Consider the following 26,080-nt stretch of genomic DNA (forward strand, 5'->3'; position numbering starts at 1 on the left):
GAAGGCAAAGGTCTCCGTTTCAGCTTGGCCAAAATTGCTTTCGTATGTCCGGATGTTATCCTCTACAGGTCGCATTTCTCAACCAATTCTCGTAAGCAGGTGGTGAGAAGGTTCGATAATTATTATATAACTACGATATTTTTTGTCAGTTTGTAAAACAAAACGGTGGTTCGCGAAGTATACAGCTCTGCTCACAGTGCTAGTGGTAATCATTTCAGTCGAATGACGTCCACTCTTGGACATAGGTTACGGGACCACTACTGGAAAGAGTATCTGAATTGTAAAAAAAAATACATATTTAAAATTAACACCTATAATTTGTAAAGCATTACTATTAATTTGTTCAGGTACAACGATTGAATATTCTGCTCTTTCTTCAATATTTGTTCGTTAAATTGTTTGTTTTTTCTGTGATCCTCATTTCTGCGAACAAAAATGAAAATGTACTTAATATTTTTTTACAAATTAAATAATGAATATTATTATTGAACAGTCAGTCATTAGATATATTTGAAAACATGCAAATTGAAGCCGAAATCTATGAATTACCTATGCTTACCTATTCATTATCTATATAGGTTATGTGGTAGGACTAATTAGTTTAAAAATTTAATATTTTGTTTAAATGCCGTTTTAAAAAAGTTTCAAAAAACAGTTACCTATTGTCTGTTAGTATTCCTTATCGTAAGCGGACCATGCAAAGCAAAATGAACCGTTTATGAACATATTAACTTTCTATTTAAAAAATTCGAAGTATGAAAGCGATTATACCTTTAATAGATTATAAGTGCTTTATAATCCAAACTCATAACGCAACTAGCTTCTAGCACTAAAAGCACATTAAATGTAATCGAGTTATTTTTCAAATAAGTATTTTTGTTTCAACCTAATCAGACCGGGTTTGTGGTTAGGTCTTATGTATGTCGCAGGCAAATTGTAAGAATACGCCGTTTACAAATAGCGTCGTCAATTTACAAACGTTTTCATGGTTGCAAATTACCGAAGGCAAATTGTTGGTCACCATGGTTTGTTGTTTTATAAAATATTCATATTTATACCGCACCACCATCCTCACGGCCACCAAAATCTCAAGGTCACCCAAAACCGAATCAGAGGACCCCACTATCCACATGGTCTTATCTGTCGTACCCCTAGAGAGCTATTGCGAATCGGAGGTGCGGAGGGAGAGCAGGCCTTGCACGCTGTGACGTGCTTCGTCATGCGAGGGTGGAAGGGCGTCTCTTTCGCAGCGCCGGAGCCACCCAGATCCAAAGCCTCCCCCGCCCCTACGCCCCTAATAAGTCCGATGAACACCCCATTTGATGGACACCCCAGCGTAATAATTCTGATGTGCAGCGCCACACGAGGTAAATTTAAGGACTAATTCGACCAAATTGCCGCGGTAAATTACAAACGGCGCTGTTAATGTCATAAGGTATTTTACAAAATGCGGACTTTATACAATTTGCCTTCGGCCTTTTACAAACGGCGGATTCTTACAACTTGACTGCGACACTGGACCAAATACTATTTGAATATTTAAAACTAAACTAAATGTAATTTTTACTGAATAGTGTTATTATTTATTATTCTTGCCGCCACATTTAGTTTTATATTTACCAACGGTATTATTTTTGTTTGATTTTCTCCCACCTGACTATAATCTGTCAATAGCACCGTAGCTCTTGTAAATAGGTCGTGTAGTAGTGTTTAGCAAAGTGAACCATGGAATGAAATCAGCAGGCAGACCTGCAGGAAATGGCGATAAGCGGCTAGGTTATACGATACATTTACTTAACTTACTCAAGTAAATTAAAAGAATTGACAATTATAGCTGGAAAAATTCGTACGTGACACTCCCATGGTCCACGTGAGACGACGACGACGACGGGGCCGTCCAGTCAGGACGTCAGGAGTCAGGCCCCGCCGCCCGCACACTTCATTCCACCCCCGCTGTCTTACGTCCCCCGTCGTCGCCCGCGAAGCATCACGTACGTATTTGTCAAGCTATACTAGTCTACAAAACGGAATCTGGAATCTTTTCCAACACTACATACAAAATATTAACAAGTGTTGCATAATAAAGCAGAAATTAGCAGAAATACATATTGTAAGTGTATCATACAAGCGATCTGAACAACGGTATTCTGATTCCAAAATATATTACCAATGTCGCGAATCTATCCATTATGCTCTACGATCGTATGTAGTAATAGAGCAAATAGGACATATTGCCGCATTTTTCTCTACTAGTAGTTATAGATAGTAGTAGAGAAAATTGGAGGTAAAATGTCCAATTTGTCCTACTAGCAAATGGAACATTTTCTCTCCAATTTACTAATTAATACATCTCCCTACTAGGGGAGATATCGCACAAAGGAAAGGTGGAACAGGCGGTATTTACATACATTAAAATAAACAAATGTATATGTATGTAGTAGAGCAAATTGGAAATAGTCATACTTGTTATGGCCATTTTTTGCCCGGATGCTGCACTTCATGATAAAAGCAAGCCGCTTTGCACAGTGATAGAAGGGACCAAACTGAGTGATTTGACCCGCAGCAGCGCAAGTTTCACCCCTTAGGAACAGAGATGGCGCCACTTATTTAAAAAATATTTCAAAAAATTCTACAAGCTAAATCAATGAACCGATTTAAATGTTTATTATCTCAAATGAAAGCTTATTATATACGTTACTTTTAAAAAAATACTCAAAAAATATATACTGAATACTTTTGACAAAAAACGGCATCTTAATTTTTTTTTCTACTCGATTAATAGTTTTTACTTGATTTCTTTAAAAAAATGTATGGAACATGAATAGTTTAACACATGTGCATATTACTGAATAAACAACAAGTATTACACAAAAAACTCGACACCGATACCTCTCATACTTCACGAAATATGAAGGTTTGAATGTGAGTGTAAATTTCTTTAAAATATATTTCAAAAAATTTCACAAGTTAAACTATTTGACCGATTTCAATGTTTAATATCTAAAATAAAAGCTCATTATATACATTATTTATAAAAAAAATACTCAAAAAACATATACTGAATACTTTTGGCAAAAAACGGCATCTTAAGTTTTTTTTCTTACTCAATTGATAGTTTTTACTTGATTTCTTAAAATAAAATTATGGAACATGAATAGTTTAATACATGTATATATTACTGAATAAATAACAAGTATTATAAAAAAACCCGACACCGATACCTTTTATTCTTCACGAAATATTTAAGTTCAATTATGCACGCTCTTACAAATAAATTTATTTAAAAGAAATCTTCAACTGCAGTATTGAAATGGTACGAGTGCTTCAAAACGACTTTTCTTTTTCAGTTCTACATCTACCGAAGAGGACATTTAAGTTTTTTGTTTACGAATGTAGTCACTTTAAATAAAAATAATTTCTATTTTGTTATATTTTTTTTGTAATTCAGCACCAGGAAAAAACTTTATTCAGGTTTTATTTATTTATTTTTTATTTATTAAACTAAATTGGGTGATTTCTTTTCATATGACACATTTCATATTAAAATCAGTGCGCTTACTGCGGTTGAAGATTTCTTTTAAATAAATTTATTTGTAAGAGCGTGCATAATTGAACTTAAATTACTTAAATATTTCTTGAAGAATAAAAGGTATCGGTGTCGGGTTTTTTTTATAATACTTGTTATTTATTCAGTAATATATACATGTATTAAACTATTTATGTTCCATAATTTTTTTTTAAGAAATCAAGTAAGAACTATCAATCGAGTAAGAAAAAAAACTTAAGATGCCGTTTTTTGCCAAAAGTATTCAGTATATGTTTTTTGAGTATGTTTTTATAAGTAATGTATATAATGAGCTTTTATTTTAGATATTAAACATTGAAATCGGTCAAGTAGTTTAGCTTGTAGAATTTTTTGAAATATATTTTAAAGAAATTTATACTCACAGTCAAACATTCATATTTCGTGAAGTATGAGAGGTATCGGTGTCGGGTTTTTTTTATAATACTTGTTATTTTATTTAGTAATATATACATGCATTAAACTATTCATGTTCCGTACATTTTTTTGAGAAATCAAGTAAAAACTATCAATCGAGAAAAAAAAAACTTAAGATGCCGTTTTTTGTCAAAAGTATTCAGTATATATTTTTTATATATTTTTTTAAATGTAATGTATATAATGAGCTTTCATTTGAGATATTAAATATTTAAATCGGTTCATTGGTTTAGTTTGTAGAATTTTTTGAAATATTTTTTAAATAAGTGGCGCCATCTCTGTTTCTAAGGGGTGAAACTGCCGCTGCTGCGGGTCAAATTGCTTAGTTTGGTCCCTACTATCACTGTACAAAGCGGCTTGCTTTTATCATGAAGTGCAGCATTTTGTTCATAACAAGTATGACTAAAAGAAAAACTTCTATTTGCTCTAGCTTTCCAATTAGTAGGCCAAATTGGACATTTCCCCTCCAAATTGCTCAATGTATATCTATATAACTAGTACATACAAATATATATCATTTAAATTGGAGAAAAAAATACTAATTGCTCTACCGTTAAAACTAGTACAGCAAATTGGAGGAAAATATAACACTTTAAACTCTCTCGTTAATTTACTCCAATTTGCTGTACTTTTTTTATTTTACCTTGTTTCCGTCGTGTTTATTGTCCACGGCACGACACGCAACACTAATATATATGAGTTGAGTTTAGTGTTGCGTGTCGTGCCGTGGACAATAAACATTATACAGAAACGGGTAGATAAATTTTATTTGTCTACCCCGAACATTTATATAAACGAATGTCGGGTAGTTTAGTGTTGTTTACCAATATCTCAATGAGGGCTATCGTTTTTTTGCTCACCAGTTGGCGCCTCTGTTGATGGTGGTCCAAAAGACTAAAGAACAGTTGTCAGTCATTGAAGTGACAAGTGACATTTGACATTTAGAACTATGGAAAAGACCATCATCTACACTGGGAGAGTTGCTTGACGACCGCCATCTTGGCGACATCGAGTCGGGATTAATTTTTTGTTTTTGCTCATTAACGTTGTTTGAAGTGTAATACTGATAGCTTATTATGCAGTAAACTAATGAAGACGTGTGCGGATAATGTAGAATTAATCTAGATACGAGTTTATCCACCGTTTTGGCGTCACCGCCAAGTAGCTCCACGTGGCCCTTGTATAGTTGCTATCGCTATACAAGAGCTCATAATATCACAACTACCGAACAACGTCGTGCTCTAAGAGCATTTGGTATTTCTACCTCTAACCGTATCTGGATAGAGCCCTAGAGGCCATAATTGTATTATTTATACTTTTACCGTACACTGGCTGATTTACATCAAGATTGAAGAAATATAACTCGATCCCACGTGGATCCCACTTTGACGTTGGCGAAATCATCGACAGTATCGATGGAGCCATTCTACATAAAGATTGATTGATCATCTACACTAGCGACCCTAGCGGCGAATTCATACGAGTTAGCCCTCATTGATATTTTACTGGGACGTCAGTCTTCCGTGACCACAGCTAGTGCAACCTAGCAGAAACGTCGGAAACAAGGTAAAATAATGAAATTTAATGGCGTTAGGCCCGGTAATGACATTAATTATTGAACGAAAATGTCAAATTTGCTCTTTTAGTGGATACAATCGATGAGCATAGTGGATAAATTTAAATATTGCGTGTGAAATGCACTGCGTGTAGTAGGTATCATTACGACTATTTAGGCGTTTTTCTCGCACTTAGTTATTGGTGCGAGCGAGATCCACTTCGGAAGGTGTACCTATCATAACAATATCAAAACTAACAAGTTGTAAAAGCAAAATATATATTATCGCTCCTTGTTAGAAATAATGCAAAAGCATATTATGCAAAACTAAATGCGTTAGCAAAAATTTACCGATATCTTTGTCTTCGGGTTCGTTCCATGGCTGCCTCTCAGACGTACTGAAGAGTATGAAGAACAGATTTGTAGCAAAATAAACTGCTGATGCCACGAAGAATACTTTGCGCCATTCTGCCGGATCCGTCTGTATTCGAACGTTGATATAAAATTAAAGTATATACTTTTATATTGATCGTTTTCAAAAGAATAAGGAAATAGGTAAAAATTATAAAAGAATATGGCATTAGACTGTATTTAAAATAAATTATTTAGCTAACTTGGCACCGACTTTGCTGCAACAAAGTGTGAAAATGTCACTATATGTTACGTTACACAAAGTGTGACAACGTCATGTTTCATAGAAACTTGACTTTTATGGTGGCACTCCCATACTTTGTCACTACAAAGTCTGTGCAGTTAGCTTGCCATGACTGTAAGTTGCTTGGGTTTGTGTTAAATATATTTTAATGTAATGTACAAACAAACATTCGTATCATTAAAAAGTACGGGTAATACTTAATAAAATAAATAAAAATTACCTCATCATTAACAATAACTCCGCAAACGAGAGGTGCAATGATGGAGATGATATTGGCCGCAAAATTCGTGATGCCCATCAGATTGGCGCTGAAGTTAGGCGCCAAGTCGATATGGACCAACTGAAATAAAATAGCACTTACGAAATTCCTTTGTTTTCATTTATTCGAAATTTGGTCATTATAAAATATTGCGTAAATAGTTTATGGTACACACTCATTATGTATAATGGATAGTTTTAATCCGTTAATTATATTGAAACCAATTACAGTTTATTTCATTAAGCACATCAAAAACATAAAAGACCATAGGAAATTTTATTTTTAATGAGCATAGCGGTAGAAATTTTACAGGTATTTTAATAAAATATCAATAACACTCCAATTTTCTTCTTAAATATTTAATGATTGGCCGTAATTTACGATGTTTGAACGCACGGTGAGTGTTGATGATATGCATGTAGATAAAACCATAAGCAACCTTATCTATAAATTAATGAGAATAATACAGAATTGAAAATAAGGCAGAAGTAGTGTTACTGGAAAAAACTGTGATTTCAAAACACGCCGATTTTTTTGTGTTTACGCGCGATACTCACATATTCATAACTCGGGACGGAGCGGTAAACGACTTCAATCCGATAAGTGCAAGTGCAGTGAAATCTGCTTGTCACAGTTTTGTCTTCAGAATTATGTGAGGAATACTAACCATATACCCAGTGTACTGGCCAGCATTGATGCCGACAGCTACAGTAAGCATGATTACAGCCATGACCATATTGCCAGCTGGCGAATACGACAACCCAATTAGAGCTATAGCCGGACCCCATAAACCTGAAATAAATGTAACATGTTATGTCGGCTGTTACACGCTTGTCCAGATTCTCTAGCCGAGAGTCTCGGCACCGCTCCGGAGCAGCATGTTCACACTCGTTCTCGGCCTGTCTCGGGTTCTTTCGATGAGTGTGTAAACTCCGATTATACGAGAAGTTAACGCAGCGACTTTATCAATTTCCTTTACTGAATGTCCATAACGGTACCTAGGTATGTTTAAACTACTTAAGAGCCATGGAGTGTTGTATGCGTAATATATAATAAAAAGGAATAGGTAGGATTAATTTAAATTAGGTAATACCTACTGAGATTAGGTAGGTCGCAGATACCTACTTACACTTCATTAGTAATTTCATATAGTTACCATTTAATAATTTTATAAGAGAACCAAGGATTGTGTAAAGTTTAATCTTTGAAAAGCAAACGCTGGCTTATTTACGGTCAGATCACCGATTTTCGAGATAAACCAGGCTTAGTTCGAACCGGAATACAAATGAAAAACAGTGGGTTTAAAACAGCGTTTGTCCACTACAATCTCTTCAAAGTCAACTTTATTTTTCAGGCAAGACATATCATTGAAAAGACCACCACACCAAGTAGGAAATAAGTAACAGTCAATTTGCGTCGCTTATACCTAGTGCATGCCGTGCATTTCCGTTAAATGTTTGTGTAAGCGATTTCTAACTATCGAATTTTAATGCTAAACACGTTGTCTGAGTTTTCTTGTGGGCTTTAAATGAAAAACGTAAACGGAATTTAATACCTTTACGCCAAACTCTCGTTAGCAGAAGAAACTTGAAACAAAGCTAAATAAATGCATCAAAGGGGAACTGCAATTTTATGTCGAAAACTGGGAAAATGTGTTGGAATTTACAAAATATGGTCATACCTATGGAGTTGGAAAGTTTTCTAGTGTTGGAGACACTCAGCCAATTACGCCTGATGATGAGATCTGTCATGGCCCCCATTGGGAAGCTTAGCAAATACATCGCCAGGTATGGAAGAGCAGATAACATGCCGTTCTGTAAAAAAATTATTTGATGTTTGAGATTATCAAAAAAAAACATTGGGATTACTGCCGATTTGTGAAATATTTTATTCTTATTTACATTGACCGAGCTTTAAATACGTAATCCTAAAATTGCTAATATGCTGATTTAGTTACCAGTCAGCCAGGTCAGTCAAAGCGTCCTCAAGTGCGCATAAGGAGATAGCTTCCCTATCAATGAGGATAAAGAAAGATCTGCACCGATACCGATATGAAGACGAGGCGAATGCAAAACCGTTAAAAAACACACACTATTTAGAAAGTATTAAGGTTCTTTGAGATTAGAATTAATTAATACTTCACTGTTTAAAAAACATACCTACCTAGAAGAATTACAATTACTAGAATGGATAATTTAAATGAGTTAACTACTATTTTACAAACATTACATTCAGACCACATTAAAGGATAAACGAGTAAACCGAACCAGCCCACCAATTCTCATATATTATACGTTCAACAAAGCTGGCCAACCAATCTCTTATTGGGCACCATTCAATTTGTCCATTGATTTCCGAAAACAGTCATGAATGGCCGTTGGGAGTACGGTTTTGTTCGAATTTGCCAAAGCCCGTTCATGGGCTTCATTTATTGAAAGTGTGTTTTTAGAAATAGAAGTACAAAATAGCGAGATTAGGATTAATAATGAAAAAGAAGGAAAAAGTGTTCGAATTTTTTTGTCAGTTTTGTCTTTTTTTATCTTTTCTTTTAACGATAGTCCTCGTAATTCTGAGTAGAAATAGTTAACCCAAAAACAGACTTTTATTTTATTTTAACTAGTCCTCGTGTTTCTAAGCAAAAAGAGGTAACCCAAAAATAGTAAGGTACTTTTTCATCTGGATCACCGTAGCGCCGAAAATAAAATTTTACGAATCTTATGACAGACGTTTTTAGGGTTCCGTACCCAAAGGGTAAAAACGGGACCCTATTACTAAGACCCCGCTGTCCGTCTGTCCGTCTGTCCGTCTGTCTGTCTGTCATCAGGCTGTATCTCGTGAACCGTGATAGCTAGACAGTTGAAATTTTCACAGATGATGGTGTATTTCTGTTGCCGCTATAACACCAAATACTAAAAACAGAATAATATAAATATTAAAATGGGGCTCCCATACAACAAACGTGATTTTTTTGCTGTTTTTTCCGTAATGGTACGGAACCCTTCGTGCGCGAGTCCGACTCGCACTTGGCCGGTTTTTATAATCCGAGTGACATATGCTCCCTTTCGAGATGCGTAGATTTTCATATTTTTAAATAAGTTAAAAATAAGTAGTACTCACACTTTTCAAGTCAACGCCAAGTACTTTGGCCATGTACGTGGGTATTTCTGTCATCAGTGTGAAGAATCCCCAGTTTTGCCCGCAGTGAGCGACTATGACCGCCCAGAAAGGAAGCGATGTCATTATCTTCAACCACGGGGTAGGGTGTTTCTGAAATTGAACACAAATACCTAATACATAGGTCTGTTTTATCCCATCCAACGTCAATCATGAAATCATGTTTGTAGTTTGCATTTACTCTTGTAACTCTTAAAGGTTCAAACTAGACACGGTAAAGCGGTTGTGGCGAATCGCCACGCATCCAAATACACGAATAAATGCGATGATTTCTGTTTTCTGATTTTCATCCAAACATAACTCTTGTCAAGGAAAAAGTAAATTGTAGTGTTGTTTGCAACACTAAGAGACAGTCTCGAGAGAAACTAACTTGTCGATTGTGAGAGAATATTAAGTTATCTTAAATTAGATTATAATGTAGTTCTCATTGTGAAGTTACTGTGTTCCTTCTAGCGTAAGCTTGGCAAATAAATAATTGTCTACTACCAGAAGAGGATGTGTCATTTAAATCGACGTGCATCTTCATCCATCAAACGGTAGCGATTTTTTACCCTTTTCTTTGTCCCACTTGGTTATTTTATCAGTACGTAAAAATCTCCTCACCTACTTTAGTTTAGTTATAATAAAATTAAGTATTTGTAAGGACATAAGTATACTCCCAAAACCTGCTCTTATCGCAAAATAGGCGATCTCTCCTGACAATGGTTTGGGTACATAAACACAAAATTTAAATTGCCTTACCTCATGAGCTCCAACTCTTCCCAGCGACTTTTGGATATATTTAAGCTCCTCTTCCGACATAATCTTCGATTGTTCCGGAGAATTAGAACCGAAGAACAGATACAACGCTGTCCATAGTGCCCCTAGGGCTCCGTTCACGTAGAAAATGGAGGCCCATCCAAGATACGTCGCCAAGAAACCGGCTGCTATTAGCTGAAGAGCAATACCCAGTTGAGCGCCTGGAAGAAAATAATATTTAAGTCGACGTACGGCTACTTCCGTATTATTTACTTTGGACACATAATAAGTAATAGTACTACCGTACAGAAAGGACAACATCCTACAAACCCGAAGTTTGACAGCGATTTAGGGTCGAATCCTGCTGTCCCTTTCTAATGTATGGCACTATCCCTTTCGGCTATTTAGGGTTGTCAAAATTTAAGTCTTTATTTTATCTGTGGTCGTGCACGCAAAGGGACGTCAAGTTGTGCCAACCCTAATGATTGCTCGGACTGGCTCGGAGCAATGCTGAGCCGAAAGAAGCCAAGTTTGACCGAAAGGTGGAGTGTACCCCCACTGGTTTGGACCGCTACGCAACCTATGCTTGATTCGGTAACCATTACCAACTTTTTTGTTTGTCGTTTGGCATGGCGTTGGGACCCCAAAGCTGTCGTGAGACAGTAGCGCAGGCGGAGATTAAATTAAGGAGCGTAATTCAATTCTTCCAATGTTACTAAAAAGAGGTCGACCGGTGAAGGTAACAATCTAATTCAGTGCTGTTTTCGTCATTCTTCTGTTCCCTTTTGTTACCATTTGTTTTATAAGTGTGGAAAGAACCTGTCCGTCAGACCTGAGTTACACGTAAACATACCGGCATAAATAATAGTGGCCAGTAATCCCTTCTCCTCAAGGGGGATCCACTGCGCCACCAGATGGTGCATGGACGGGAATACGAAGGCCTGCGTCAGACCCTGGAGGACACGAAACCCGCAAACCATTTGCCAGCCGCCCTAGAAGAATACTGATGGTTAAGTATATACAAGTTGGACGCCATTAGAATGCAAATAAAAATAAAAAGAGCAGTGTTTTGCTTAAAAGCAAATCGAGATTAGAGAACTAGTTAGACTGATTGTTTTTAGCTCTGAGCCCATCCGAGTGCAATCGTGCATATTCGAGCGATAGAGATGCAGATAAAGAAATTCCGATTTTCGTTTTTCGCGGTAGGGCCTCTGTTGCCTACCTAATAGTTGAGTTATTTTTAGTAGGTAATAGATTTTTCTTAGGAACAACACAATTGATGTACAATTTACGTATATTTAAATGTAAAACGTAAGACAAAGTAAAATGAAAATAACCTTTTCACCTCAGCAGCTCGAACTAGACTACTTTCGTCACTTCCTGGAGCTTTTTAATTTAGTGAAGGCCATGAACTTCATACTACGGTACGGTACGGCACGGCACGGCACGGCAAGGCACGGCACGGCACGGCACGGCACGGCACGGCACGGCACGGCACGGCACGGCACGGCACGGCACGGCACGGCACGGCACGGCACGGCACGGCACGGCACGGCACGGCACGGCACGGCACGGCACGGCACGGCACGGCACGGCACGGCACGGCACGGCACGGCACGGCAAGGCACGGCACGGCACGGCACGGCACGGCACGGCACGGCACGGCACGGCACGGCACGGCACGGTACGTTACGGTACGGTACGGCACGGTACGGTCCGGTCCGTATTTTACATCTCGTATTTTTGAGTCCCTCGCTACGCTCAAGATTCTACCTTAGAATCTTTCCCTTTCTCGGGACTCAAAATAAACACTCGCAAGAAAAACCAACTTTCCTCTCTTGTTGCACAAATAACTATTTTTTTACCTAGCTAATCATTTAAAATGAAACATGTAAATAATTATGTATATTACTTATATATTCCAGAAAGGTAGTTACATTTTATCTTAACAATATTTAGAGCCAAAATAATCTTTTCTGTTTTGTAGTTAAAAGATTAACCTACACGATCGCCAAGTTGAGGTTCTTATTATGTGGATTTGAACTTTGTTTTGTTTTGGGTTAAATGTTAATTATGTTTTTCACAAAAAATGGCATAAAACGCGTTATAATTGTTACTGTGACGGATAACAGTAGTATTATAATAACAAACTATCTTTATAAAGATAGTTACCTATGCTATTTTAGCAAATCTTATCTGTCTTATTCTCATACTCATTGATATACGGTCCATAAGGTTACGGTTGACTTTTAGTTACATTATTTAGAGTTATTATACCTACTACTACACCCATCTCTTTCTAGGAGTATATAACCAAACGGAGTAGAAATTAACAGGCATTCCCCTCTGTCGAAAATAGTCGGCCAATGGTCATACACAATGTATGGACTGACGTTTACCTGACATGGCTATTTTGACGTTACGTATACATTTGATGTTCCCCTCCCTCGCAAAAAATGTAGGTACACAAATTTTCAGCTCCATTGGAAGTCGGGAAGTGGGTCAAATTTAAGTTGCAAGATTTGACCCTTACAAACATAGTTACATAGATACATTGCAAGATAATAAAAAGCTTGAAAAAAACATACAGTGTGTGCTTTATAAAAAGATTGGAATGAAAACTGTAAATAGTATGTATGTATTCATTTAAAGCAGACAGATGTCGTTAAACTCGAGTATCTACTTGAAAATGGTAAGGTTTACAATATAATAAGTGTACCTAGGTACATTATAATCGTGGTAAGTGGTTAAAGAAAAACAATTTCTGGATCATCATTTATTGATAACGGTTAAATTACTGGGGCCTCAACGCACGTCGTACTAAATGGTTGGATTTTCTTTTATTTAAAAAAAGTTATTATGTAATTTTACTGATTGGATAACGTACTTTCGATATCATGTAATTTTGTTTTTGATATCTGTTATATTTACGAAATAATCGCATGTATTCCCTTAACGATTACACTCTGTATGGAAAAGTGATCCAACGAAAATCGTGATTGAAAAAACTTACGTAAGTGGCTCCAATGGGTAACAGGAGTGACAGCGCCGAATTAACACTTATTGCTATGGCCATGAGCATCTTCCCTCCGAACCGACTGGCCAGTTCCCCAGCTGGGATCTGCAGCACCACATATCCCCAGAAGAAAGATGACAAGATCACAGACTGCTGCACATGGCTCCAATCGAAATACTGCAATAAAATAAACTTTATTAAACCACAAGAAAGTGGAAACATTTTAAATGGTATGACAAGGGTTCTGGTCGCAATCTACACTAGGACTATCGCAAACTGAATATTAGCCCTGATTTTGTGACCTTCGTCGCTATCAGGCAAAGTCGCTGTCAGAGGTCAAAGGGTCTGGGGGCCTAGTCAAGATGAAAATCGTTTGCAGAAAATAAAACGAAACGCTACGATAAGCGGTATACCCTATAGAAATTTCAATCTGCCTCAAATACATTTTTTTAGGGTCCCGTACCTCAAAAGGAAAAAACGGAACCCTTATAGGATCACTCGTGCGTCTGTCTGTCTGTCTCTCTGTCCGTCTGTCACAGCCTATTTTCTCCGAAACTACTGGACCAAGTAAGTTGAAATTTGGTACACATAAATATGTAAGTTTGTGACCCAAAGATGGACATGTAAAGTAAATCAATGAATTTTAAACATTGGGGCCACTTTTGGGGGGGGGGGGGGGGTTAAATGAGAAAATTAAAAAATAAAGTTTTCAAACTATATCGTGTTACATATCAAATGAAAGAGCTTAAATTTGCACTGCGTGTGCTTTCTTGCACACAATGCAATCGAAATAAATAACCCATGAATATTATATGAGGCATGCGGCGTTGGAGAGGGATAGTACTTCTTGATTCATTTGTATGGTATTAACTATCAGCTTTGGGAACAAATCAAATTATTTTATTAAATATTTTGATTTGTGTTTTTTTTAAGTAGCCATACTACTATATATAAATTATAAACTGTAATATTAGATGTCATATAATACCTAAAGAAAAAGTGACGAAGCCCTCCAGTGGTGAAGGCCGGATGGTGGCGGAATGGTGGTGGTGGTGGCGGTAATTGTTAGGTTGTATACCCGTCCAACTGTTACAATTAAAACTTAAGATCCGAACACGCCGAAACTTGACACAGCGCATATCATATCATTTTGGTATATGAACAGAGCGTCTCAACGACTTTAAAGTAGCGCCAGCGGTGTGATCCATAATTCAGCTCTAATTAGTTTCATTTATATATGAACATGAACCTAGCCAATTTATTTTACAATCAAAGTAATTCAATGAATAATTTAGCGTTATCAAATTCTGCTTCAAGTTACAAGGCGAAAGTGATCAATCACAGTTTCAAACTAAAGGGATCTAACAGGGAGTAACATTATCCAGGGAACCTTTAAACTGGTGCCATGTATTTGCTCAGAATGATTTTCAAACTTGAAGTCCGTCTGAACTAACTTTGCACCAACTTCAACCGAACAAAGTGAGGGTGTTATAATAAACGTCAAATTTTAATATAATTTTGGCATTAATGATGACATTGAGACAATTTGTCATTACAAGTGCCACGGATAGTTGTGCAGCTTGGTCCAACTAGTAATAAACTTGTAGTTATATTGAGCAGTTGTAGTCAGTACTTTAAGTACAGAGTCCTAGCTAAGTAATTTGTCCGTAGATGGCACTGTATATGTTTCAACGTTTACCTACACTGCTATAACTTTTAGGTACTTACTGTTAGCACTGAATGCTTAGCTGCTTAGAAACACATTCTCAAGGGACAATATTATTGCAGTAAACTATTAAGTACAGTGCAAAATTTGTAACATGATCAAAGGTATTTAAAACTTAACTTACTTAACTTGTACCTAAACTTGTAGCCCGGTAAGTATGTAAATTAAGGAAACGTAACTAGGTTTGTTATTAGTCAAATCGAAATTAGATGTTTTTCTTGTTAATCAATACAATTTTCCAAATTAAAAAACGGCGTAAATAAATGTTATATACTAATATTGTACTCCATTACCCTATCTACACGACATCATTAAGGTTAATTCTTGTTTTTAAAAATTAGTTTTATTGCTACTGATAAATATGAATTTGGAAAATACAATATACCTATACAGTGTTGACTCATTTTCACTCTATTGGAAAGATGATTGTTGCAGTGAAAAATTTAAAGCATTTTACTAGAGTTAGACCAACGATTTTGATAGCACACGATTGCGTGTGCAAGTGTTATTTATACGTCATAATTTCATAGAAGTTTGACGTTTAAAATAAGACCTTATACTGCGTGTGCTATCGAAATTGCAGACTTACCTTGGTCTAACTCTATACTTATTTGCAGCATTTTTATCGCAATTTACACTGGAGCGGCATATAATATTAAAAATCTGTTATTTATTTATTAATTGATGAATGTTACAACTCCCAGAACACCTCACTCGCAACTTTATTTTATGACACAAGTCCTTAAAACTTTAGGTACCTATGTCCATAACCAGTTTGTACCTTTGTAAATTTTCGACTTAAGTAATAATAAGATAAGTCCCGTCCTGTTTGATAATAACCAAAGCAATAAAGTTTACCTTGCAGTGGAAGTTCAACTTCGTTAGTTATCCTAGTTAGTAGATTCCTATGGTACTGTGAGGAGGAGAACAGATTCTAGTTACATAATCTTCATATCTCCTCATATCTCCTGTGCATTTACACAAAATAAGTCAAACCACAGACAAAGGATACAGGTACGTGGAGTCGCTACTCTTCAATGCTTCACGACAAATGAAATATGGCCGAGGCGGGAATCGAACCCGCGTCTTCAGCTTACGCGGCTGACGTCCTGACCAATAGTGGCCGGGTGGTCTAGTCTCATTATAATGCGTTATAATGTGTCTAAAAGAGAATCTAATTCTTAGGTAGGTACTGTGTTCGTAATTTCAAGTAGTCAAGCATCTTACAAATTATTTGTGATAGCTCTGTTACAGCATTTGCGATATGGCTACCTATCACATATAACTTAAAGACTAATACCGCTACTTATCTGTTTTCTCGAATTATCTAGGATCATGTGAATATCATTGAAGTTACTATTCAATCATTAGGTGTTGGTGTCAAAGTATTGTTTAACGCTGCAGATTTATCATCATCCTTCACAGAATGCATGCTACGGTGGCAAAATTTAATGGACTACAATATCGGACTTCATAATTATTTCAAAACTTTTACACCATCTTTATTGCTTCAATAAAATAAGACAGCTGCATTGTTACATTTGATACTGATAAATACTTCTGGGTAACGGCTCTAAAATTACAAATATAACGTATGGCGTTTTTTATAAAAAATAATTAAACGCTGCAACGTTTATGCAGCAAGAGCATTATATATTTTACGCAACCAAACAATTGAACATATCAAAAACACGAAAAACACAAAGGATACTTAACTCGTCGCCAGTCAAGTGAAAAGTATATTTTTTTAAATATATGTGTTAATTAGCACCGAGTCAAATAGCTGATTAATTAATTAATCAACTGCAGCTGCTGTTCCTATAATAAACACTGACCACACATTAATTGATAATTACGGAATATTCCATTTGACATCAAAATATTACTATCTATAATTAATTAACCTATGAGGGCTCCGTCAGATCTTTGACTTCGTTTTTCAAAGATTCACAGTGCAAACGTGAAAACATCTACTTCAAATTTTCAATACTTTTCCTCTCGTGCGACCGTGATATAGTGACGCGGGCGAATTACATACAATTTTTAATATAATATACACAGATGCTGCTTTAACTATAGGCGATTGTACTTTGAAAAGTATATGTTTGGCAATGATAGTATTAATACTATTAAATATATTAATAACGGGTCACTCACGTGTTTTAAGTCGAAAACGCTCGACATGTTGCACTCAGTACCGAGGAGCGTCATTAATATATTTAATATGTCTGTGTCTCACGGAAGTTTTGTTATTAAAATAGTATTAATACTATTACATAATTATATTTAGTCTTAATACTATAGGAGACGAACGCTTCTCCATATAAACTTTAAATAGTTCCCATGTTTAGGGTTCCGTAGCCAAATGGCAAAAAACGGAACCCTTATAGATTCGTCATGTCTGTCTGTCTGTCTGTCCGTATGTCACAGCCACTTTTCTCTGAAACTATAAGAACTATACTGTTGAAACTTGGTAAGTAGATGTATTCTGCAAACCGCATAGCAATAATTTTTGGGGGCTCCCCATACTTGGAACTGAAACTCAAAAAAATTTTTTTCATCAAACCCATACGTGTGGGGTATCTATGGATAGGTCTTCAAAAATTATATTGAGGTTTCTAATATCTTTTTTTTTCCTAAGTGGTAAAATGTGTCCCCCCCCCCTGTAACTTCTAAAACAAGAGAAACGTCATAAATCGTAAACCGCAATTTACCTTTCACTCAAGTTTCGCATAAGAATACATTGTTAAAATTATGTAATGTACGGAACCCTCGGTGCGCGAGTCCGACTCGCACTTGGCCGGTTTTTTTCCCTGAATATTGACATTATGGAAATTTATACCGTAGTTAGAGGAGCAAAAATAATTTTCAATAAAATAAATTCAAAGCTTATCTCTTTTTTAATAATGATTAAAAAAATCTAAAAAAATTAAGTGTCACGATATTTTGATATAATGTTGATATCCAGTGGAAAACGGGGATTAAGTTTGTATGAAGAGACCAGTCCACTTAATATTTTATAAATCCATCTAGTGGACTCACGTGCTTTTTAGGGTTCTGTACCCAAAGGGTAAAAACGGGACCCTATTACTAAGACTTCGCTGTTCGTCTGTCCGTCTGTCCTTCCATCTGTCTGTCTGTCACCAGGCTGTATCTCATGAACCGTGATAGCTACAGTTGAAATTTTCACAGATGATGTATTTCTATTTATATAGATAGATAGATAGCGTTTATTCGTGGCAAAAAAGAGGAAAACACGTACATAGGAAACACAACATAAATAATATAAGCCACGAAATTTCTATTGCCGCTATAACAACAAATACTAAAAACAGAATAATTTAAATATTTAAATGGGGCTCCCATACAATAAACGTGATTTTTTTGCTGTTTTTTTCCGTAATGGTACGGAACCCTTCGTGCGCGAGTCCGACTCGCACTTGGCCGGTTTTGTAATTTTGTCGATGTCTACGATTTTACAAAACACTATTATTTCGTGTTATTTCTTTTATTGTATTGATATAATAAAACTACAGTGAATTGTATAGTTATTCTAGAGAGAGAGAGAGACAAAAAAGAAATTAAGTACGATTTTACTGACGTACTCTTACGTAAAATAACAACCTCGCGATACCCACATCCAAGCTAACATTATATCACTCAGGACCTCACATGATGTGCATTAAAATATATAACAAAATTCCACAACCAATAAAATCAATAGAAAATCCCAAATCATTTGAAACCACCTTAAATAAATACTTATTAGATAATAGTATTTTATACAATCGTGATATAATAGAGAGCTTTTCAGTCGAGTACCGTGTTTAAGCAACACTTAGTTGCTTAAGTTAAGGTACGAGATTGAAAAGCTTGATTATATCACTATTGTATACAATACTTTTTCTACGAGACAAAAAAATAATACTTTCAACTAGTAGAATCATATAGGTAAACAAACCAAAAGTATACAGCTAAGATACGCGAGCTGCCGCAGCCCGCGATACCTTCATACAGTTCATACCGATGCCCCGGCCGCCGGGCCCGGCGCCCCCGGCGGGTTGGTCAACGACACCTCCTCGCAACTCATGAGGCCCTGGTACCAGCTCTTTGCTAAATTCAATTTTAAGACAGTTTTTTTCTCGATTTTGGCCACCGTATCCTATGGAGACTAACAAGCAACGCTAAGTGGTTTTCGTAGGGTATGGATGTTGCTATATATATTGTGTCACATGTGCGTTTCTGACTTATGAAGCAGTTGTTTCTACTACAACATAAAATAAAATGTTTTTGTTGGCCAACCAATCACAAAGCAGATGCATGGAATCGAGTCTCCTCGAAATGTATGAAGTTCTATTTCCAAAATTTTTATAATTGACTAAACCGTATCGATAAAATTCTTATGTTTGAGTCGAAAGTGCCATAGACTATCCAACGTTGAAAAGAGTAAGGTTGTAGTGTTGCATGTGAAGTTGTAATACACAGATTATACTCGACGAGTAGAAAAAAGTTATTACTCTCTGCAGGAGTTTTTCGATGATACTATGCGAAAAAAGTAGAATGCTAGTTTTTTTTTTTGCAATGTAATTAATAAGATTAAATTGTATAAGTGAGTATAAAATAAATAGCTGTGCCCTTACAGGGTCTGTATTCTTGTAATTTGTAATACTATGAGCAATAAATATGTTTCAGTTTTTGAGTTTGAGTAGTCTTTAGAGCGCGACATATTTCGGAAAGGCTAAAATATACTAGGCTTTCTGAATTTTCGCGTAATAGTATTAGTTACCTACCTCATACATAGTGCTATGTTTTGACGATATGGGAAGCGATTACACTAACTACAAATTAACAGTTGTTCAGAGACCACTTCTTAACTATCCATCTAAAATAATAGTAAGTACTGATTATGTATATCCCAAACTTCTTTAAGCGAAAATGTAAAAGAACCAAGAATATACTTGGCTGTTCTGAAGTCGATATCTAAAATCTACAGCTGTCGTATAGAAAACTTTTGCCGTGAAAACACTTGGGTAGATGACTGTACTTTGGTTATCGTCTAGTACTCAGGATACCTCAGGGAAGTTCATGCAATTTTACAGAAAATGTTTCGGATATCGCTAATACATTTTTTCGTTATTTTGTCGCGTTAGCCAGGCCACAATAGTAGAATAATTTGTTAAAAAATTGTTATAGGCACTACGTTCTACTAGTATGCCTATTATGGAAAGGGCTGTCGTAAAAATATATGTTTGTTTATATTAGGTACCAAAAAACCAGTATTTTAAGAATGACCCAGGAGGCAGTAACCATGGCCACGAGTGACAAGAAAAAGTTAATTCACCCAAGTACAAAGACGACAGACTTCGATTTGATACAAGACTGCTCCAGCATGCATTACATGTATATGTTTTTACCCTTCATTTTTAAATTCTAAAGTAAAACACCTTTGCAGTTTTTTATTATAAAACGAAACCGATTTTTTGAAAATTCTTAAATTAATTATTTAAGCTTAATATAATATTTATGAATTGACACCCTGATTTATAGATGCATGACCCTTACATCATGCTAAAATTTCCTCTCAATGTACTTGGTACTATAAATATATTTAAGTACATTTGACCCGAAGCAGACGAGCCCCCGAGATAAGTGACTGATAATTTCTAGTGTAATTATCTGTAACTCATTGTTTACAAATGAATGAGTGATTTCAAAAATGTCTTAAGTAAACATCAATGTAATAAATTAGTACGACGCAATATAATTATATTGGCTGGAGAATAAATTCGTATTTATTTTCCGATTGTACATACATTGATAAATACGATTTATGTGACTGAACTATTATTGAGCAGACAGATCTTTAATTTAACAGATATTTTTTTCCTTTGAACAGCAATAAGTTGGGTATTGAAATAATTACGCAGTGTCCTACAAAACATGTACGATTACATATTGATGGTCCATTATCTAAAAATAAATATAAACGTCATGTTGCGATGCCTAGAATTCTTATCATTATTTATTTTCCACTGATTTGCATGATGATTTCAACTTTTGTCTCTAATGCCTGTGTAATAAGGGCGACAGGTGGTAGCCACAGGTTATGACATCAAACATTGTTGTGCAGTAAATAAATATAAGTACAATTATCTACAAATAACCATAGAATTTTATTCATTCGTATAAAAGTTATATCGTGCGTAACGCGTAACGTAACATACTCCATTATACTCCGAACCAAATGAAGGAATGGATAAAACTTTTTTAAAAATAAACGAATTTTGACTGGAAATAAATTATAATATCTGATAAGAATCTTATCATAAGATGTTAACAAATTGGAAAATTTAAATGTAACACTGAAAATATTATGTTTTTACATAAACGTACGCTCCTCTATAACAAAGATTAATTAGGCTTATTAAACGCTTTTTCTTAGATTTTGACATCTGATTCTAATGTTAAGCTAATAAAACGGTCTAACAAAACAAAAATGAAACACCTGTATATATACGCTTGTTTGATACAAATAAACATTCATTCATTCATTCATAACTCACGTATTTTTAGTCCCTCGCGCGACATAGACACCAGCGCGAGGCGCGGCGTGCAGCAGTACGCGGCGGCGCGGCTATCGTGAACGCTACTCATGCTCTGGCGGTCGACGGTCTAGCATAAGTTGCGTTGCAACTTATGCTAGACCGCCTGTTAGTGCTTGAAAATGGAGACCTAGGCTCTCCGAATCATGTTTTTTTATATACCACGTCAGTGGCAAACAAGCATACGACCCGCCTGATGGTAAGCAGTCATCGTAGCCTATGGACGCCTGCAACACCAGAGATATAACAGGCACATTGCCGACCCTAAATACGTAAGTTAAACCGTATTATTAGCTTAAGTTAGTATGACTCACGACAGTTTAAATTCGATTCTAATATTTCTAATGTTGTTCGCGAAATTTCAGTTACTTCTCGGTGTCTGATTGAATTCTTGACTTTGATGTGCAGAAACAGAAATTACGTTTTCTTGAAATGTAATTTATGTCATTTTTGCTAGTGTTGTTAAAAAAACAAGATTTTTAAATATATTTAGTTAAATAAAGCAGTCTATGGACGTTTTGCCGTGGTTTGATTGTGTAACCAGTTAACCACAGTGTTTATAAGGGCCCTGGCCGCACCCGATCGAAAGTAGTTATTTTACATAATTATTTAACATTTACTTTAGTCTGACAGGACTATTCGAACGTACATCGTACACTGACATCAGAATTATATTCAAATTATATTATTTAGCTATCGCGCGTCTCGCCCGCGCCAATAAATGTACGTACAAGTACGAGCGAAATGCACGATAACTAAAATAACATGATCCGAATATCATTCTGATGTCAGTGTACTTCGAATGGGCCTGTTAGTATATGCAAGTGATTCTGCATGCACTAAGTATCCGTGGAACTGTCAACGTACGTAATTGTGGATGTTTTATAATACATGTAAGTACTTATATCTACCCATACTAGTACAAGCCTTGCTTAGCTTAAGTTAAAATTGTTTCCGAAATGATTTCCATGCAGCTTACTTCTTTGCTGGTCTTGTCAGTCATGCCGACAATTGCCATACTGATATTGACGCGCATAGTGAAAGCCAGTAGCATCGCCAAGAACAGAAGCGCAGTTTGCGAATGTCGAACGCCCAGGCCCTCTAAAAATTTAACATTATGTATTGTACATGTTGTTTTTAGCTTACGTCTTCATTAGTTTTGTCAGTCATGCTGACAATGGCCATGCTCATGTTGACACGCATGGTGTATGCCAGCAGCATCGCCAGGAACAACAAAGCCGTCTGTGCATGCCGGACGCCAAGCCCCTCTGAAAATTATGATTGTATTGAACAATATGCCACTAGGCCTTAAACATTACGTTCTGTCGCTAGTTATTCAAACAAAAAATAGGTTTCATAAATTGGCCATATCTGACTTAAAAAATTTCTATTTAAAATTTATTTATTTACTTTTTTTATCTGAAGTAGTGAATTAGCAGTTTATTTTTTATTTTATTTATTTGGCTCACAAAACAAGTTACAGACAATTTCAGAAATTAATACAATATTAGCATACAGTTCAGATCTAGACTATAACTAAGCATGTGTGCACAGAAGGATTAGAAGATTTAGTTACAATTTATTGCTAGGGAGGTGAGATGCCATTTCTACACAAGATTATGGACAGAAAAGTAAAATAAACAGTAGCAAGATCCAGTTTACAGAGTTGCGTGCGCTAGTAATTAATCTACCTAAGTCTAAAACTAAAACTAAATTATACTAAATATTTTCAATTAATTAATTAATCAAAAAGTGTTTACGGAAATTACAATTATGAACGCAGCCTATGGACACAAAATTTTGCGGATTTTATTTTTGAATGTGGGTAAGCTGCATTCAAATATATCTAAGGACGGATTCTCGGTAACGGTTTCGTTATATAAGCGACACATTCTTGTTATGGGATTATAAAATGATGTGTTGTTTTTGTAGTTTGTTTTATTATTGCAAATAATTAACCATTTAAGATCATTCAGTGCGCTAAAATGTTTGCATACTCGTACCGGGTTGAAAAGTGCTTTTATTCACACAACATTATCAAAACACGAATAAAAAAACTATTAAATTAATATTAAATAAAACTGTAATATTAAAACTAAATTAAAGCTAAATATAAAAAGAAGAACTAGAGATATACAAAAAATTCTACGAAAGTTATAAAAAGAACACTCCGTCCAAAACCTCCGCCTGCGGCATTGAACACAACGCTGGCTGCGTTACCTCTTTGTATTGTCAGCGATATACGGTGGGAGAAGTTAGCGCCAGCCCTATGGTCTCCTGAAGCGTCGACACGGCTGGTCTATTTATTTATTTATTATATTTATTTATTTACACCCGCGGGTTCAAGAATGGCAGGCACGGAGACGGTGGCAAGCGAGCGGCGGATCAAATCACTCGTACCTAAATAACTCGTTCTTATTTACACAAGCTAAAAGGTCAATATTAATTCTTATTCATAAACATACAAATTCGCGTAGGACATATTTATTTGCTGTTTGTTGAACGAACTGTTATTTAACGTGCACGTGAGTATGTTATGTTACTTATGTTATTGACATTAAAAGATTGCCTTTCGACCCGGCGGTGTCTTATCTGAGCACGAGGTAACGAATTCAGTCGTAATTTTGTAGCCACTTTGAATCGAACCCCTGAGGTTCCTTGCTACTTGGTGAATTAATAAAAGAGTGCAGCAAATCGGCCAGCGTATAAATGTCTATAATATGTCCGAGTGATACGGATTGTACTCGCCAAGCAGTGTATGACTTATGATGGGCACGTAACCGAGCTAAGCCTCACTCTTTTTCTTCGATCGACTTTCAAAAAAGGATTCGGTTCTTCTTTTATATATATAAAACAGTTTAATTGCGGACGGAGATTTATTTTGTAATTTAATAAGCTAAGAGCAATCATCGTCACTAGTACATAGTTATAAAATCTTGCTTGCAGGCTTATATTATATATCCGTAAAATTAAATATTGAAGGACGCCGTTTAGCGACCTACTCACGTTTTGTCCTATGTATTTTTATCTGTACTTTTAACGCTATTGTTATTATATATAGATGTCATTGCGACTTAATTGGTTTAGCAATTCAACAGATAAATAAAAGATAAGTAGGAATACAAACCATAATAAGTTATCCAAACTGAGAAAGTAAACCTCTTTGTGTTTTACTTATGTGTGTTACAAAATTGATACAATTATATAACATATTTATTATTGTATTGTATTTATTTATTGTAATCCACGTGTAATAATCACAGGTATTACAAGCATAGTAAATTATTAGGTAGAGTCTCAGAATAACTAATAGTACTACCGTACAGAAAATTCACTCCTTCACAAAAGTCAGATTTAAGTATAAAATTAGACCTATATTCGCCGCCTGCAAGCAAAATTGAAACTTATAACCGCGCCGCAGTTTTATGACCGAGCTTCGAGTGTCGGCACGGGGTTGTCACGCCACAAGTTTTTGTACCTATACCTACTGATTTATTATTTTTAAGATAAACTTGTAAGATAACAGGAATTACAAACGTTGATTCTGTAAACATAATTTTTTTATCCCGAGATAGTATGTCTGATTCTCATGAAAGTATAGGTATGCCACAGAAGTACTTATTCCTTTGAAAACATGTCGGTCAATATAGTCCGGAATTTAAAAAAATGTTATTTCTGCTTCCTTGTTCTTCCGTTTATTTAGACATCCGTAAACAGAACAATATCTATAGATTTCGATTTTGAAGGCATTATGTATTTTCAATTTTGCGCGAGTCGAGCGGCAGCCCATTACCATACGCCTGCCCGGGAGGCGCGCCGGCAAAATGTACCTAAACTGCGAAGTGACACCCCCCTGGTAGAGTTAGTCCAAGATAAGTCTGCAACGATTTAGATAGCACACACAGTGCAAGTGTTATAAGCGTCATAATTTCATAGAAGTTTCACGTTTAAAATAACACTTGCACTGCGTGTGCTATCAAATTCGTTGCAGACTTATCTTGGTGATACTCTTGACACATAAATGACACATGAAACCCTGATGGACGCAGTAATTTGAAGGTCGATAGGTAATACCGAGCATTTTGAGCATTTTAAATATCAATAGCAATGATGTGGTGGCTGAATAGAAAATGTTCTAGCGCTACACTTAATTGGCATTTGGAAGGTATTGATTTCATAACGCTTTTCCCCATAGTATAATGGAATATTTTAACCATGAATATGCGTACGAATAGTAAGCTGCAAGGGCATACTTTAGATTAGTAGTTTTATTAACCATGAATAGTTTTTTAAGTTTTGTAATTCGTAGGCAAACATTTGGTTGACATTTTAGTGGCAATCTTTTTAACGTGCGT

At 35.8% G+C, this 26,080-nt stretch overlaps 1 protein-coding gene across 2 annotated transcripts in view; it reads right to left on the reverse strand.

The window, feature by feature from the left end:
* Window positions 1–297: 297 nt before the first annotated feature.
* LOC134745973 (putative inorganic phosphate cotransporter) overlaps window positions 298–26,080 on the reverse strand; it is a 30,247-nt gene continuing 4,464 nt past the window's right edge. Inside the window, exons 2-11 of one of the 2 annotated variants that reach the window (XM_063680126.1) lie at window positions 22,872–22,993; window positions 13,395–13,574; window positions 11,235–11,373; window positions 10,385–10,602; window positions 9,587–9,736; window positions 8,151–8,283; window positions 7,137–7,261; window positions 6,431–6,550; window positions 5,907–6,036; window positions 298–423 (exon numbers count right to left, since the gene is read on the reverse strand). In XM_063680126.1, the coding sequence (XP_063536196.1) occupies window positions 377–423; window positions 5,907–6,036; window positions 6,431–6,550; window positions 7,137–7,261; window positions 8,151–8,283; window positions 9,587–9,736; window positions 10,385–10,602; window positions 11,235–11,373; window positions 13,395–13,574; window positions 22,872–22,993 (1,364 nt within the window). In that variant the 3' untranslated portion in view covers window positions 298–376. Of the gene's footprint in view, window positions 424–5,906; window positions 6,037–6,430; window positions 6,551–7,136; window positions 7,262–8,150; window positions 8,284–9,586; window positions 9,737–10,384; window positions 10,603–11,234; window positions 11,374–13,394; window positions 13,575–22,704; window positions 22,827–22,871; window positions 22,994–26,080 lie in introns of both variants that reach the window. The other variant, XM_063680127.1, reaches the window with a different exon arrangement.

Source organism: Cydia strobilella, chromosome 12, assembly GCF_947568885.1.
Source record: "Cydia strobilella chromosome 12, ilCydStro3.1, whole genome shotgun sequence".
In the NCBI taxonomy this organism is placed as follows: domain Eukaryota; kingdom Metazoa; phylum Arthropoda; class Insecta; order Lepidoptera; family Tortricidae; genus Cydia; species Cydia strobilella.